The sequence below is a fragment of the Drosophila teissieri genome, chromosome X (assembly GCF_016746235.2).
Source record: "Drosophila teissieri strain GT53w chromosome X, Prin_Dtei_1.1, whole genome shotgun sequence".
NCBI classification, from domain to species: domain Eukaryota; kingdom Metazoa; phylum Arthropoda; class Insecta; order Diptera; family Drosophilidae; genus Drosophila; species Drosophila teissieri.
In genome coordinates this window covers 12074509-12088872 of record NC_053034.1, presented here as the reverse complement: position 1 = coordinate 12088872, position 14364 = coordinate 12074509, and the positions used below count along the sequence as shown (strand labels likewise).

General features: G+C 40.7%; 2 protein-coding genes across 4 annotated transcripts; both read left to right on the top strand.

Annotated features, from left to right (window-relative positions):
- The first annotated feature begins 699 nt into the window (after positions 1-699).
- Positions 700-5675, top strand: LOC122623483 (high mobility group protein DSP1). 3 transcript variants are annotated; one of them, XM_043802678.1, is made up of 7 exons: positions 700-718; positions 1346-1458; positions 3312-3767; positions 3848-4009; positions 4085-4248; positions 4379-4553; positions 4619-5675. In XM_043802678.1, the coding sequence occupies exons 2-7, from the start codon at positions 1435-1437 to the stop codon at positions 4799-4801; spliced, it is 1164 nt and encodes a 387-aa protein (XP_043658613.1). In that variant the 5' UTR covers positions 700-718; positions 1346-1434; the 3' UTR covers positions 4802-5675. The 3 variants fall into 3 exon arrangements, with proteins under 3 accessions (XP_043658613.1, XP_043658612.1, XP_043658614.1); XM_043802677.1 differs by having other exon boundaries at positions 702-718; positions 3291-3767; XM_043802679.1 differs by lacking the exon at positions 700-718 and having other exon boundaries at positions 742-1458; positions 3315-3767.
- Positions 5676-7976: 2301 nt separating this feature from the next.
- Positions 7977-14295, top strand: LOC122623530 (1-phosphatidylinositol 4,5-bisphosphate phosphodiesterase gamma-1). The gene is made up of 4 exons (XM_043802736.1): positions 7977-9558; positions 9947-10418; positions 10476-11329; positions 11386-14295. Exons 1-4 carry the CDS (start codon positions 8254-8256, stop codon positions 12454-12456), a joined length of 3702 nt encoding a protein of 1233 aa, XP_043658671.1. The 5' UTR covers positions 7977-8253; the 3' UTR covers positions 12457-14295.
- The last annotated feature ends 69 nt before the right edge of the window (positions 14296-14364 follow it).

Sequence of the window (14364 nt, the reverse complement as noted above, 5' to 3'; positions counted from 1 at the left end):
AGCATCAAACGGTTTTTTCGTATTCCCTTTTGTTAATTAATCCTTTGCTTTGTCTTCTGTGTCGCAAAAGGCGCAATGCAGTTCAGTTTCTATTGTACTTAATTCTTTTTAACAGAATATCTAATTTTCAGTCGATCATATGAAATTATCCATGTAAAAAAAAACATTCTTATGATGGAATATTTATATTAAACAATCAATTTAGAAAGTAGCGGTCATCTGCACTGCTATTAGCATGAACACAGTTGTATATGCTTGGTTATGTATCAATGTGTTTGCATTGATGCATATCGGTTTTGTAGAATTCGTACAGCCAGGCGTACATGCATACGTCGCATTAACGAATGTAGCTGGCAGTTAAAAATAAGATATGTATGTTTAAAATAAATTTTGGCCCTAAGAACTGTATAATGTACATATGCATACATACAGTTCTGTATTTTTCCCACACTCCACACGCTCCATAGTTTGTATGTTTGGCACGCAAGCGTTTATGTACATACCCGTGTTCGTATGTATGTAAGAAAGTAACAGGCCAAAATGTTTTATAAGGCCTTTTCCCTCCACCACGTGTATGTACATATGTATGTATGTATGTATTGGCTCTCTTCGTGCTCTCACTCTCCCGCACACAAGCACAGAATTGCGCACACAGTCCAACGCAACGCAACGCATACACATTTATCCGCCCGTTTGGATTTGGAAGCACAGTAAGAAGGTAAGGCAGAGACGGCAATTCAATTCATTCGTTGTTGGTACGAGCGGCGCGCGAACGAACATCATATATTGTATTTTCCGCATTCGCATTGATACGATACCATACTGTGTGCTGTGTACTGTATAGCATATATACCATACCACACCAACAAAACACAAGCGATACGATACAATAAAGTCAGCGTATGCAGCGCTGTTTGTTTATTTTTTACAAGCTAAAAACAAACGACAAAACAAATTCGCAAAGCCGCCCGCGTTCCGCGTTTTGCCAACTAAAAAACAAATAAAATCAAACAACAAAAAAGCGAAAAAGGCCTAGACGCAAATAAAAAGAAGTACAAAAAAACAACGTGCATTGTGAATTTTTTAAATTTTCAAAGTTTTGGCTTGTGCTGTGTTCCTTTTTCCCTGCTAACGTGCATCGTACATACATTCGCATTCGTATCCGTACCTACATACGTGCAATAATCAATACAATACGACGTACAACAAACTGCGTAGAACAGTATTAAAAAAAGGAAACAGAAAAAAAATCTGGCTTAAGACTCGACTCCAATTTGCGTTGGTGTGCTCATTACATACAAACGTATTTGTGCTAAAAGTAAATATATATGCTTTAACCATTTAGGACTAAAAGTGAAGGATATAGTACGGAAATCCCAGTATAAAGCCAATCCACGATTAAAACATTCGGACTAGATCCGAAATCTCACAGTTATGGAACACTTTCATCAAATACAGGTAAGCTTGTGTGCAGGTATACGGCGTTTTATTTAAAACACACATGCACACATTTATATACACTCATGGCACAACACACATACAATCATGGCCGCGTTTTTTGTATAGGTTGCCGCGTTTTAATCATTTTCCCGCCAAACGACAATGTATAATTAATAAAAAGCCAGACGCTTATTTATTAATTATATATTTGGATATTTCCGAACCTTTTTACCTTTACTCAGCCACAGTGGAAACTTTTTGTGAATATATATGCTGCATACATACTTACATACGTACGTATGTACAAGCAAGCGTATGTACATCCATTGCGTCTCGCTTTTGTTTTTAGTTATTAAATAAATAGGCATGTAACTAAATGCTATAAGAGTACGCCTTTGTATGTGCAAGTATGCATACAAACAAAAAAACGACGCTGTACAATCAAAATTGTATTTTGCGTGCGCATCCAAGTCCGCCATTTTTCTTATTAGTTTGTATAAATACACAAATATATTTATACCAAGAATCGTGAATGCGTGCATGTAAACGGTAAACCGCATTGCATTTCGTTTCTTTTAAAATATGCTGCCTTAATGCGATGTACGCACGTTTGTTTGCATGCATATGTACATATAAAATGCAAAAAATAAGGAGAATATGATGTACATAAAATAAAAATACATATACATATGAAAACCTGTACGTGAAACGGCCCAAATCGCAGCTTGCGTAATCCGAAATTGGCTATATTTTTACCCATGTGTGCATAAAATACAAATGTATGTATGTGCAAATACTTGTCTATGCAAATATTTATGCTCACATGTATATCTCTGTACTTACATATGTATCTACGTAATATGGCTCTCTTAAAAACATTTATTATTATTTTTTGCTTTTTTTGGCAGTGGTAGGAAAGTGTATTTTGCTTTTTTCAACAATTGGCAAGCAGAAAGGGGCTATTTTCGGCAAAAAGAATAATGGGTTCATTCATGTTTTGTAACTCTGACGCCCTGGTTTTGCACTTTAAGCCCTGGAATCGGAATCGAAATAAAGACAATCAAATCCGATTCACAAAACGGAACCGGTGCTACTCGCTCAGCTTCTTCTTCCCCCAACAATAGTTCCATTGCCTTGCCCGATTCATGTAAAAGCTTTCTATCTATGGGCTCAACAGCTGGTGCGATAATTACTATTAATTTGTAAACAAAACAAGCTAGATTATTGACATTGAAATTACGCTTTCAATGGGAAATAAGAGACTATCTTTTGGCCAGGATTTGGTATTATATTCTGGTATTGACATCAATTTATCGGTATCTGTAGATAACGAGTATCTACACGTTTATTTACATGGAAAGTAAATGAAAAGGATAACGCCCCAATTCCGACAGATACTTTTAATATCTTTTGATGATTGCTATTTAATCTTTTGGCTTTAAGTAAGACTAAGACTCTTCAGACTTAATAATTATTAAAAATGAGTAAAGAAAACTAGCTTTTTTTTTTATCAGAGTTAAGTTTTACCAGTGTAAAGAACTGTTAAATATTTAAACAAATCAGCAAAATATTCAAGATGTAGAGATCGTTTGTGTCTGAAAATCGCTACATTAGTTAAGAAATATCAAATTTTCTGCTCCTTCGATTCTTGGCGCTCAATAAACCGCAGAACTCACAAAAAAAAAAAACGCACAGTTTTCACTATCGCTAGTATTAAGGACTATCTTAGTGGTTAGTGCGATGCCAGACATCGAGAGTCCAGCCAAATGATTGTAGTGTATTGTTGTAGCCCAATCGACTGGCATCGCACTAATAATGCTAATGAACATCATCAACCAACTATTGATCAGCAAACAATTCAACACTATCAGCAGCAATTGGCTGCTCAGCAACAACAACAAGTACAACAGCAACAGTTGCAACAACACCAGGTGGTGGTGCAGCAGAATCAACAGCAGGCGCACCAGAACAGCTCCAATACCACAGCCGGCGTGGGCACCCAACAGCTGTTCACATACAAAATGGCCAGCAGTTTTCCGAATCCGGCCACGACGATGGCCCAGGTGGTGGCCACATCGAACGCAGCCGGCACCACGGGCTATGACTATCGTCTAAATATGGCACAGGCAGCCGCTGCAGCAGCCGTACCCGGCTCCCAGTGGTGGTATTCGGCCGCCAATCAGGGCCAGGTCGATGCCAATACAGCGGCGCAACTGCAGCACCAGCAGCAGCAACAGCAGCAGCAGCAACAACAGCAGCAGCAACAGCACCAGCAGCAACAACAGATGCAACAGCAGCAGCAGCAACAGAATGTCATTAATTCGGCGGTAAGTTTAATATGAATATGCCATTCTCATTCCCATCAGCCAGCTAACCCCGTTCCAATTTCCGTTCCTCCAATCCACAGAGCCCCATGATCAGAGGCGGCAAGGCCGATGCCAAGCCCAGAGGCCGAATGACCGCCTACGCATACTTTGTACAAACTTGCAGGGAGGAGCACAAAAAGAAGCATCCCGATGAGACGGTGATATTCGCCGAATTCTCACGGAAGTGTGCCGAAAGGTGGAAGGTAAGTAATGAGAATATCAATTGCCATAAGGACTCCTTGTTTTAAAGTGGATTGCCATCTATCCCATCCGTCTAGACAATGGTGGACAAGGAGAAGAAGCGCTTCCACGAAATGGCCGAGAAGGACAAGCAGCGATACGAGGCGGAAATGCAGAACTATGTGCCGCCCAAGGGAGCGGTCGTGGGACGCGGCAAGAAGAGGAAACAAATCAAGGACCCCAATGCTCCAAAACGTTCATTGTGAGTTCGTAGCAAAGTCAATTATCATATTATGCTATATTGTATACACAATTGTGACTGCAAGATAATGAAGCGAATCAGATCAATAATCATTTACTCTGTCTTATTCCATCCCTTTTTTTTCGCATAGGTCTGCGTTCTTCTGGTTCTGCAATGACGAGAGAAATAAGGTGAAGGCACTTAATCCCGAGTTCGGAGTGGGCGACATTGCCAAAGAGCTGGGACGCAAGTGGTCCGATGTGGATCCCGAGGTCAAGCAGAAGTACGAGTCGATGGCCGAGCGGGACAAGGCTCGATATGAACGCGTAGGTTTTAGATATGCATGACCACTTGGATATCCGATTGACATGTGGATTTTTGCCTTTAACAGGAGATGACCGAGTACAAGACGAGCGGGAAAATCGCCATGTCCGCACCGTCGATGCAGGCGTCGATGCAGGCGCAGGCACAGAAAGCCGCGTTACTTGCCGCCGCTGCCCAGCAGCAACACCAGCAGCTGGAAGAGCAGCACGACGATGACGACGGCGATGGAGATGATGACGAGAACCAATAGGTTTAGCAGTAAATACTCTTCACTATTTATACACACGATCGTTGTCGCGATGGAGGAACAAACATGATAACGTTGGTCGATCTATTATCAGGTTGGCCAATGTGTGTTGAATATATATTTATATATATAAGGGTGTGCCCTGTTAGAGGTTTCGCTTTCCGGTAACAGAACACTGTCACAATTTGTTCAGGATCATCTGGCAAAGCTATTATCAATCGTGTTTTGATTAAAGACAGGCTAACAATCATGGTGGAAAGGTTCTTTTTTTTGTTTTGTTTATTTTTTAAGCAGCAAGGATGTGCATAGAGCTCTTGTGAATCTCTTTCCTTTTTTTTCCATTTGTAGCACCCCCGAATGAGCGGTGTAAGTCTCTTTCAGAAATATTAGAAATATAGAACCAATGTCCAACTAAAATTCCAACTATCACAGATATCTCTCGAACTTTCAGAAGAGGTTTTCATAGTTAACCGAAGAGGAGACCATTGTTCCTAGTGTATTTCGAAACAATACGAAATCTCGTGAGATTCTGTGAAATTTAGGGATTTTTCAAGCGATTTCCATACCAGCCATGGGCAAAATGTCTGCAGAAGATTTCTGTGATTGGCAAACCAAAGCACAAATTGTTTTGTTTAATTTTTCTGTGACAATTTGATGGTTATCGGGAAGTGGAATCTCTAAAGAAAGCACCTATTATATATATGTAAATGCATATATATAAATAATATATAATTTTTTTTTTTAACATAAGTAATCAAATTTCCATGAATTATGAAGATAAATCACAAAGAAACCTTTTATAAGTTCTATGTTAAGATGATTAAGATGAATACGATTAAGTATGGTTAGATTAAAATGACACTCTTCTGTCTGCAAACCTTATTTGTGCTTCAGTGCTAAGTTTCTCCTAAAGTAATAAGAAGAATTATTTTATAAATTGAAGAAATTCATCATGATGTCATTCGTTCTCAGCAACTATGAAGGTTACCACTACATTTATAAATATTGGTACATATTTCCCATTTATTAAAGTTAGATTCACCATAATGAAACTATAATCAATGCGTTCGAGTTTATATGTTCCCACACGAAACAAACTAAATGAAACGTGATAATGTGAAATACTTAACTCAGTGGCGGGTGATATCTCGATCTATTTATTTTTGCCGCTCTCACAACATATATATCCTCCAAATTCCATTTCATTCAAAACATGTTTACTTAGTTCATTTACCAGTTTACCAGTTTAGTTTGCGATTCGTGAATCAAAAGATCCTTGGAGATAATTGGGTTTGTCCTCATTTGTAAATAGATACACATCAACTATAATAGCCACGATCATAAGATACGGAAAGTTGGTCTTCGGTTGTTCGGCGATTCGAGAGGAGGAACAACCAAAACGATATCGGACATTGCAACAATTGTTGTTGACTTGGCCATGTACATACTATTTGAAGTATTATTTAGATGAGACTACGTAGAAATTAACGAGAATCGAGAGCAAATTACAACATACAAGCCTAATATTAGAGTAGATTTCAGCGGGACTGCAAAGTAATGTAAAAACTAGTTTTTGCGTCGGCCTTAAAAACGCCCAAATGTTCCAGGCACAGAAACAAATCAGAAACAAAAACAGAAACAGAATGAAAATGATAATGAGAAAGTGTTTATGCAGATGTAAAGGGAGACGTTCCTCCGGCCCTTGATAGATGGGTATGCTTGGATAGAGATCACCACCCATGTCCACAACGGTTGGAAGGATGTTTTCCTTTAGATCGCCTGTATAAGCCAAGTAGTGGTTAGATTATAACGTGATAAGAGAGGAGCTGAAATTATAACCATGGATGCGTCGATGGTCAGTTAACCAAGACGCCTCTTGCTGTACGCCTAACTTCGCTCTCGCCACGTTATGAGTGCGAGATATGCGTGTATATGCATGTAATTATATATATATAAATAAACATATATATTTTTTAGCATGATTTTGATAGAGAATAACTCGCCACCGAGATTATATTCATAGAAGTGTGTCTAGGTTAAACCTTTAATTCCTAATTTTCTACAATTTGACGGTAATCCATACCCTACATAATAAATTACTATGAAAATTCCAGTTCCCTGTGCGCTTTGTTATAAGAACTAAACTATTATAAAATAAACTTTTAGAAATGAGATTCTTTTTTTTTGTTCTTAGGATGGAATGATGATGTTTTCTTCAGAACCATTTGTCTTTATCTTTATTTTTAATTAATGCTTGGTATACGTAATAGATGATGAAGAACTTTTATGTTAAAAATCCCAATAATGAACAGCTTTAGCTTTTATATTTGATAGACACAACACTCGGTAGGAACCACGACCGAGTTCCTAAACTTAAAATGTGTGAATTACATTAGCAATACTATAGTAGCCACTAAGTATTTGTTTTTTTTTCCTAAGAATTTACACAATACTGTAAAAATAGTTTGAAATAAATTTAATTTAGCTAGATGTACGCTTGTAAAGGCAAATCAGAGAAAATTTCTTATGAGTTGTTTTGCGTATGTGCGAGTATTACGAGTGGTACTGCTGTGTGCCAAAATGGTTTTCAGGGGCAGAAATATGTATGTACATATTATTATCAGATGGTTCAGATTATTTCGTCCAAATATTGTCCAAATGTTTTCCCCAGAGCCACGCAGAGCTTCCTTATCCAAATGTGGGGTTTTCAAAAGAACAGACCTAATTCACTACTGAAATTTAAACTGGAATATTGCGCACTTATATCTAGGGAAGAAGAAAAAGCTAGAATATATCCGATATGGAGCTACGTAAAGCAATCAATTGCCTAAGCTTATTAATTTGTAAACATATTTTAAATACAATAACAAGAAAACTTATGTTTGTTTTGGTTTCGAGAACTTTATCTACTCAAGGTAAGTTATAAATGCTCTTAGCTTCTTCAATCTGGTTAGTATGATTAATTTCCCTCTTTAGATATTAAAGTTTGTAAACAAACAAATTTTTAGAAACATATTTTCAAATTAAAATGTTTTTTTTGCCAATCAATTTTTGACACTTTGAAATACAACCGCAGTGTGTAAAGCCCATTTGCGTGGATTTAGTAGATTTTGTACCACACTGCAGTCTGGCAACGCTGACGGTTTCCTCAACAGCTGGCTTATCTTATCTGCCTCTGTGGTATTTTTTGGGTACATTTTAGGTATTGCATTGTTAAACTCGGGTTTTTGAGTCCAGTGGTCGTGATTTGTGCATCAAATCACAATCAAAGAGAGGGAGCAGTTGATCTGCAAATAGTTCCACGCGCTGGAACCCATAGTTTGCATGCATTGCATTTAGTCTGGCGATCGGTTGGCGAGGCGTGGAACAACCTGTGGCAGCCAGCGGAATTTGAAAGGAACTGGATTCGATAGGAATCAAGACGTTTGGACGTTTGCACGTTTGGATCGGACAGGATGAGCTGCTTTAGTGCGATGAGTGCCCCGCTGCTGGGCGAGATGGAGCAGACCATTGGGATGCTGGAGCGCGGCACCATCGTGACCAAGTTGTATGGGAAACAGCGTCGCCCAGATCGCCGCCACCTGATGCTCATCCGAGAGACCCGACAGCTGCTCTGGGCCACGGTGGCCACCCAAACGCCACGCACCGACTACGAGGGTGCCATACAGCTGCGGGAGATTCGCGAGATACGGGTGGGCAAGCACTCCAAGGAGTTCCGCCTGTTTGCCGACGACTGCCAGCGCTTCGAGTCCAGCAAGTGCTTTGTCATTCTGCACGGCAATCACTTCAAGCTGAAGAGCTTCTCTGTGGTGGCTCTGTCGGAGATCGAAGCCGATAACTGGGTGCGGGGCTTGCGTTACATGGTTAAGGACACTCTGGGAGCACCCTATCCCTTGCAAATTGACCGCTGGCTGCGTCGCGAGTACTACCAAATCGAGAATGTCAACTCGCATTCTGCCAAGGCCACGGAACAGTCGCCCGCCCAGGTGACTATCAAGGACTTTAAGCTCTTTTTGGCCGGAGTTAGCTGTAAGATGACCACCGGCAAGTTCATGGAGCACTTTACCGAGGATGTGCGGCGCAAGCACGATCTCAAGTTTGACGACTTCTCGCGGTTCTATCAGAAGTTGCTGCTGCCTAACGGATTTGCCAGCGTCTTGTCGGGATCGGGAGTGGCCAACTTTCCCTATTCGGAGGACCAACAGGTGGTGCGACCGTCTGAGCTGAAGCAGTTCCTGGAGACGGAACAACGCGATGTGAGCGCCAGTGAGATCAGTAACGCAGCCATTGCCTCCTTCATTCGGGACTTTGTTCAGGATGTGGAACGGGACGTCCAGGAACCGTATCTCACCATTTCGGAGTTTGTGGACTTTCTGTTCTCGAAGCAGAACGACCTGTGGAACAGCAAATACGACCAAGTGTTCATGGACATGAACCTGCCGTTGTCCTCCTACTGGATCGCATCGTCGCACAATACCTACCTGACGGGGGATCAGTTCTCTAGCGAATCCTCCTGCGAGGCATACGCCCGCGCCCTTCGCATGGGATGCCGCTGCATCGAGCTAGACTGCTGGAATGGGCCCGACAACCTGCCCTACATATTTCACGGCCACACCATCACCTCCAAGATCAAGTTCATGGACGTCATCAAGACGATCAAGGACCACGCCTTCACCAGCTCCGAGTACCCGGTGATACTGTCCATAGAGCAGAACTGCTCCCTGGAGCAACAGCGGAATATGGCGCAGGCCTTGATCGAGGTTAGTTGACCTAATCGAATCTATTAATAACAACAATTTATATATGCCATACAAACAGGAGCTCTGCACGATTGCAAATTGATGCATTCGCTGTAATAACGAGCTCTTTTATAGCTTTCTTTGTGAATGCTTTTCATTGCCAAACTCAATACATAATTGAAATAGGTTTTGTAGATTGGGACAGTTGCTAATGTGTATGCCAAATATACCCGAGCAATATGTTTAGTTCCTTAGATTACAAGACGATGATAAATGATATTCTCCCTGTTTCAACCTAATTCAGTTTTTAAAATAAGTCTATTTCGAGGCTTTAATGTATATTTGTTGATACTTTGAGTATTAATTGTATGAAAGCCTATTGACTTATACCTTTTATACCATATTACAGGTTTTCGGCGATATGCTGCTCACGCAACCTTGTGATCGGAACGAGCAGCACTTGCCATCGCCATACCAGCTGCGTCGCAAGATAATCCTGAAGCACAAGAAGTTGCCGCAGTTTGACGACATCACCAATGGGATTTCTGGCACGGGTTCACTGGGCCATCGATCTTCGCTGGGTGGAGCGGGCGGTGGGGAGAACGATGGCGAGAATGTGCGCAAGGTGTTCAAGGAGGGATTGCTGTACTTCAAGGATCCGGTCGATAAGTCCTGGAATCTGTACCAGTTCGTTCTGACCCATCAGGAGCTGATCTACTCCTCTGAAATCAACGAGTCGCGCAATGGAAACTCCGAGGATGACGACTTTGGCCTTTCTTCGTCGTGTTCCTTAAACAGCAACATGCAGCAAAAGCAGAAGGATACCTCGGCCAACGATGAGCTGCACTTCGGCGAAAATTGGTTCCATGGAAAACTGGAAGGTGCGTTTATTGATTGAATATTTAATCATTTACTTTCTCTAATTATTTACTCTTTAGGTGGCAGGAAGGAGGCGGATGACTTGCTGAAGAAGTATAAACATTTTGGCGATGGAACATTTTTAGTTCGAGAATCGGCAACGTTTGTGGGTGACTATAGTCTCTCGTTTTGGCGACGAAATCGCCCGAATCACTGCCGCATTAAGTTAAAGCATGAAAATGGATCAATCAAGTACTATCTAGTGGAGAATTTTGTGTTCGATTCACTGTACTCACTGATCGTTTACTACCGCAAGAATATGCTGCGTAGCTCAGAGTTTTCGATTATACTGAAGGAGCCTGTTCCGCAGCCGAAAAAGCACGAGGATCAGGAGTGGTTCCACCCAAACACCACAAAGGAGCAGGCCGAACAGGGGCTATTTAGGCTGGAAATCGGTTCGTTTCTGGTGCGGCCTTCGGTGCAAAGCATTAACGCTTTCGTCATTTCGTTTACAATCAATCGGAAGATCAAGCACTGCCGCATTATGCAGGAGGGACGTTTGTACGGCATCGATACGATGAATTTCGAGTCTCTGGTCTCGCTGATCAACTACTATACCCGAAACCCACTCTATCGCAATGTTAAGCTCAGCCATCCGGTCTCTCAGGAGCTGCTGCGTCAGGCGCTAGCGGAGGCCGCCCAGGGCGATCACAGTGGCAGCCACGACGACAACGGTGCCTCCAACTACATGGGCTCCAACCTGGAGGAGCACGTCACCTGCAAGGCCCTCTACAGCTACAAGGCGAACAAGCCAGATGAGCTCTCATTTCCCAAGCACGCCATCATAACGAATGTCCAGAGGGACAACTCGATGTGGTGGATTGGGGACTACGGTGGCATGATAAAGAAGCACCTGCCGGCAAACTACGTTAAGGTGAGATGCGAAGCTTTATTTTAAATAATATTATAATTGACAATTTCAATATCTAGGTTATCGATTCAACCACGGAGGACTACAACTCGTTGAACGAAGAGGGTACAGATGGACGCACCGACTCCATTGAGATTTTCGGAGCTGTTGCCTCGCTCTTCGAGTCCAACGATCCGGGCATTATCTTCAAGCTGCAGATACAAACGCCAACGATGCAGAACCCGTTTGTGATTGGCTTCGACAACCAGGAGACGGCGTACGAGTGGATAAAGGCAATCCAGGAGGCAGCTCTCATCGCCAGTCAGCTGGCTTCGGAAAGACGGAAAAAGGAGCGCACTGCCCGTGTGGCCAAGGAGATGTCCGACCTGATCATCTACTTCCGCAGTGTGCCGTTCCGCGAACACTCGTGGATATTTCAGGAAATGTCGAGTTTCCCAGAAACGAAGGCGGAAAAGCAGTTCTTCCAGCAGAACACACAACTGTTTCTCTCCTACCATCGCAATCAGATCAGCAGAGTGTACCCGAAGGGTCAGCGCTTGGACTCGTCGAACTTTAACCCCATGCCATTCTGGAATATAGGATCACAGATGATCGCACTGAACTATCAGACAGGCGATAAGGCCATGCAGCTTAATCAGGCCAAGTTCCGAAACAATGGGCAATGTGGCTATATCCTAAAGCCGTCGTTCATGAAGTCAGATAGCTTCAATCCGAACAATCCGCTGTGCGATGGCCTAAGCGAAGTTAAAGTAAGCATACGGCTGATAGCCGCACGTCATCTATTTCGGGGCGGCAAATCGAACAATCCGCAGATCGTGGTCGAGATAGTTGGCGCTAGCTATGATACAGGCGTTAAGTACCGCACCAAAGTCAACGAAAATGGTTTCAATCCGGTGTGGAATGAATCGTGCGAGTTTAACGTGCGCAACCCACAATTCGCGATTCTTCGCTTCGAAGTGCAGGACGAGGATATGTTCGCCGAGACGCACTTCATCGCCCAGGCGTGCTATCCGCTGACCTGTATTCGGCAGGGTTATCGCAGCGTCATCCTGCGAAATAAGTTCAGCGAAGAGCTGGAACTATCGTCCCTGCTGATCAACATCAAGGTTGCAAATGCCACTTCCCCGTAAGAGGATTGTGAAGTTAGCTGGATCATTAATATGCTTAGAGTGCAAACTATGATTCCAAATCTATATGTACAAGTGAATAGGTGTCGAGTGTTTATGAAATCAATTGCTAGAATTGAAGCAAAGCGAAGCTATTTCACAAAAGCAATTTTTCAAACACTGTACATACCATTTCACTAAACCATGACCTGATTCTCCCACTCATGATAATCTTAAAACTTAAGATCTGGTAGTTCATACTATACAATGAGTATTCAAATAGTAATTGAAAGCATAAATTCGGAACTCCTGGAACTGAAATCAAGTTTTTGTAATCCCTGCGTATAATTTATGCTTTTCCATAACACTAACGTACAAGTTGTAGTTATACGTGACATTGATTCAGGACAACAAAATATTACGGATAAGTTTTAACTATCCTTCACCTCATTTAATAATAAGCAAACCAAAATGATTTGATTTCGATTCAAGGAATTAAACGATTTCCATTTGGCTTTACTATCAAAAGTTTTACATTAAGTTGATTCCAAAATAAGAAACAATCCCCAAACAGCTCAAATGGAATCAACTGGATGGGCATTTGATATTCAGTTTCAGGACTTCCTTTAGTCCTTTTACAACAACTGATCAGCTTTTTATAAGTATTATATTACATTCTTCTAATGAAAGTCTTAATTCAATAGAAGAAAATAGAGCACTTGTAGGCACTTAAGCATTGTTGATTGGCTATCATTTGTGACCAACCTTTCTAAATATTATCCGGAAAACAATTTTCGACCCTTTTCTTAGCACAAATACTCAAACAGCATTTTAATCATTCATTATTTACCTTTTCTTCTCTTCTAATGCTTAAAATAATTATACAATTAATGAAAAGCAACCATTTCTGCCAAAGGATCTGGTCTAACAAAACTTAAACCTCTTTAATTACACAAGTCTTCCAGTTGTTTAACAATTACGATATCCCACAAATTTGTGTCTATGTTGTTTATTCACGATTGTTGTAGCTAATGTTAAACACCATTAGAAAAACTAAAAGTTTGGGAACAATATTAAAACAAAATTAATACAAAATGTAATTGTACCTGTGATTCAATTACATGTATTTGGAAGTGCCTAAAAATTCTAAATTATCGAAATTTTAAACAATAATTAGTTTTATATCAAGTTCTATGTGTGTCAGTCTAGAGAAATTTTTAAACGTTAAATTTTGAACTTAAAGATATCTATTTTTACAAAATCCAAGTTTTAAAACATATCGTGAAATGCAACTTACCTTTTTCTCTCTACAAAACTGCGAAATCTAAATATTAAAAAACTAAGTTCAGTAGGCGTATTTATTATTGAATGCATAATGTAATTTATATATTAAATATCCATAAAATGCACTAGTCGATTTAAGCAGTGGAAAATGAGTTCTCTATGCGTATCAATAGATTTTGAATCTGAAACTGTTTGCATTCCATTTGAATGCCCACTGAAATGATCGATACGTATCTACACAAGTCATTTGTCATGCATTTGCATTTAATTAACATTCTGCGGTTTTCATTCGCACAATAGATCGCTTTTTGAGCATTAGCAAATCATGCTTAGTATATGTACCCAAAATGTATTTAATTTGTACGTTCCGTTTTTAAGTGATTTGTATGTACGTCTAATAGATATTTGCAACTCTTTTGTAATTGCCCTATATTCAGTAAACACACAATACGTATACATTCATAATTATTTAATGCCAAATAAATGTTTACCGGCGTTAGCTGTCTATATACAAACTTGTTTTTATGTTCTATTTTTGAGGATTAAATTAAGTTTTCATATTGCCTAAAAACGCGCGTACAGTTCCACCCCATTACAAGCATTTTGAGTTTAGTTTCCAACTCGGACTGCTCACATCGATATAATCGA

Coding starts and splice junctions, on each gene's coding strand:
- LOC122623530 (XM_043802736.1), top strand. CDS start 8,254: ATGAGCTGCTTTAGTGCGATGAGTGCCCCGCTGCTGGGCGAGATGGAG. Junction 10,419..10,475: donor GTTCCATGGAAAACTGGAAG/GTGCGTTTATTG, acceptor TTTACTCTTTAG/GTGGCAGGAAGGAGGCGGAT. Junction 11,330..11,385: donor TGCCGGCAAACTACGTTAAG/GTGAGATGCGAA, acceptor TTCAATATCTAG/GTTATCGATTCAACCACGGA.
- LOC122623483 (XM_043802677.1), top strand. CDS start 1,435: ATGGAACACTTTCATCAAATACAG. Junction 3,768..3,847: donor AGAATGTCATTAATTCGGCG/GTAAGTTTAATA, acceptor TCCAATCCACAG/AGCCCCATGATCAGAGGCGG. Junction 4,554..4,618: donor ACAAGGCTCGATATGAACGC/GTAGGTTTTAGA, acceptor TGCCTTTAACAG/GAGATGACCGAGTACAAGAC.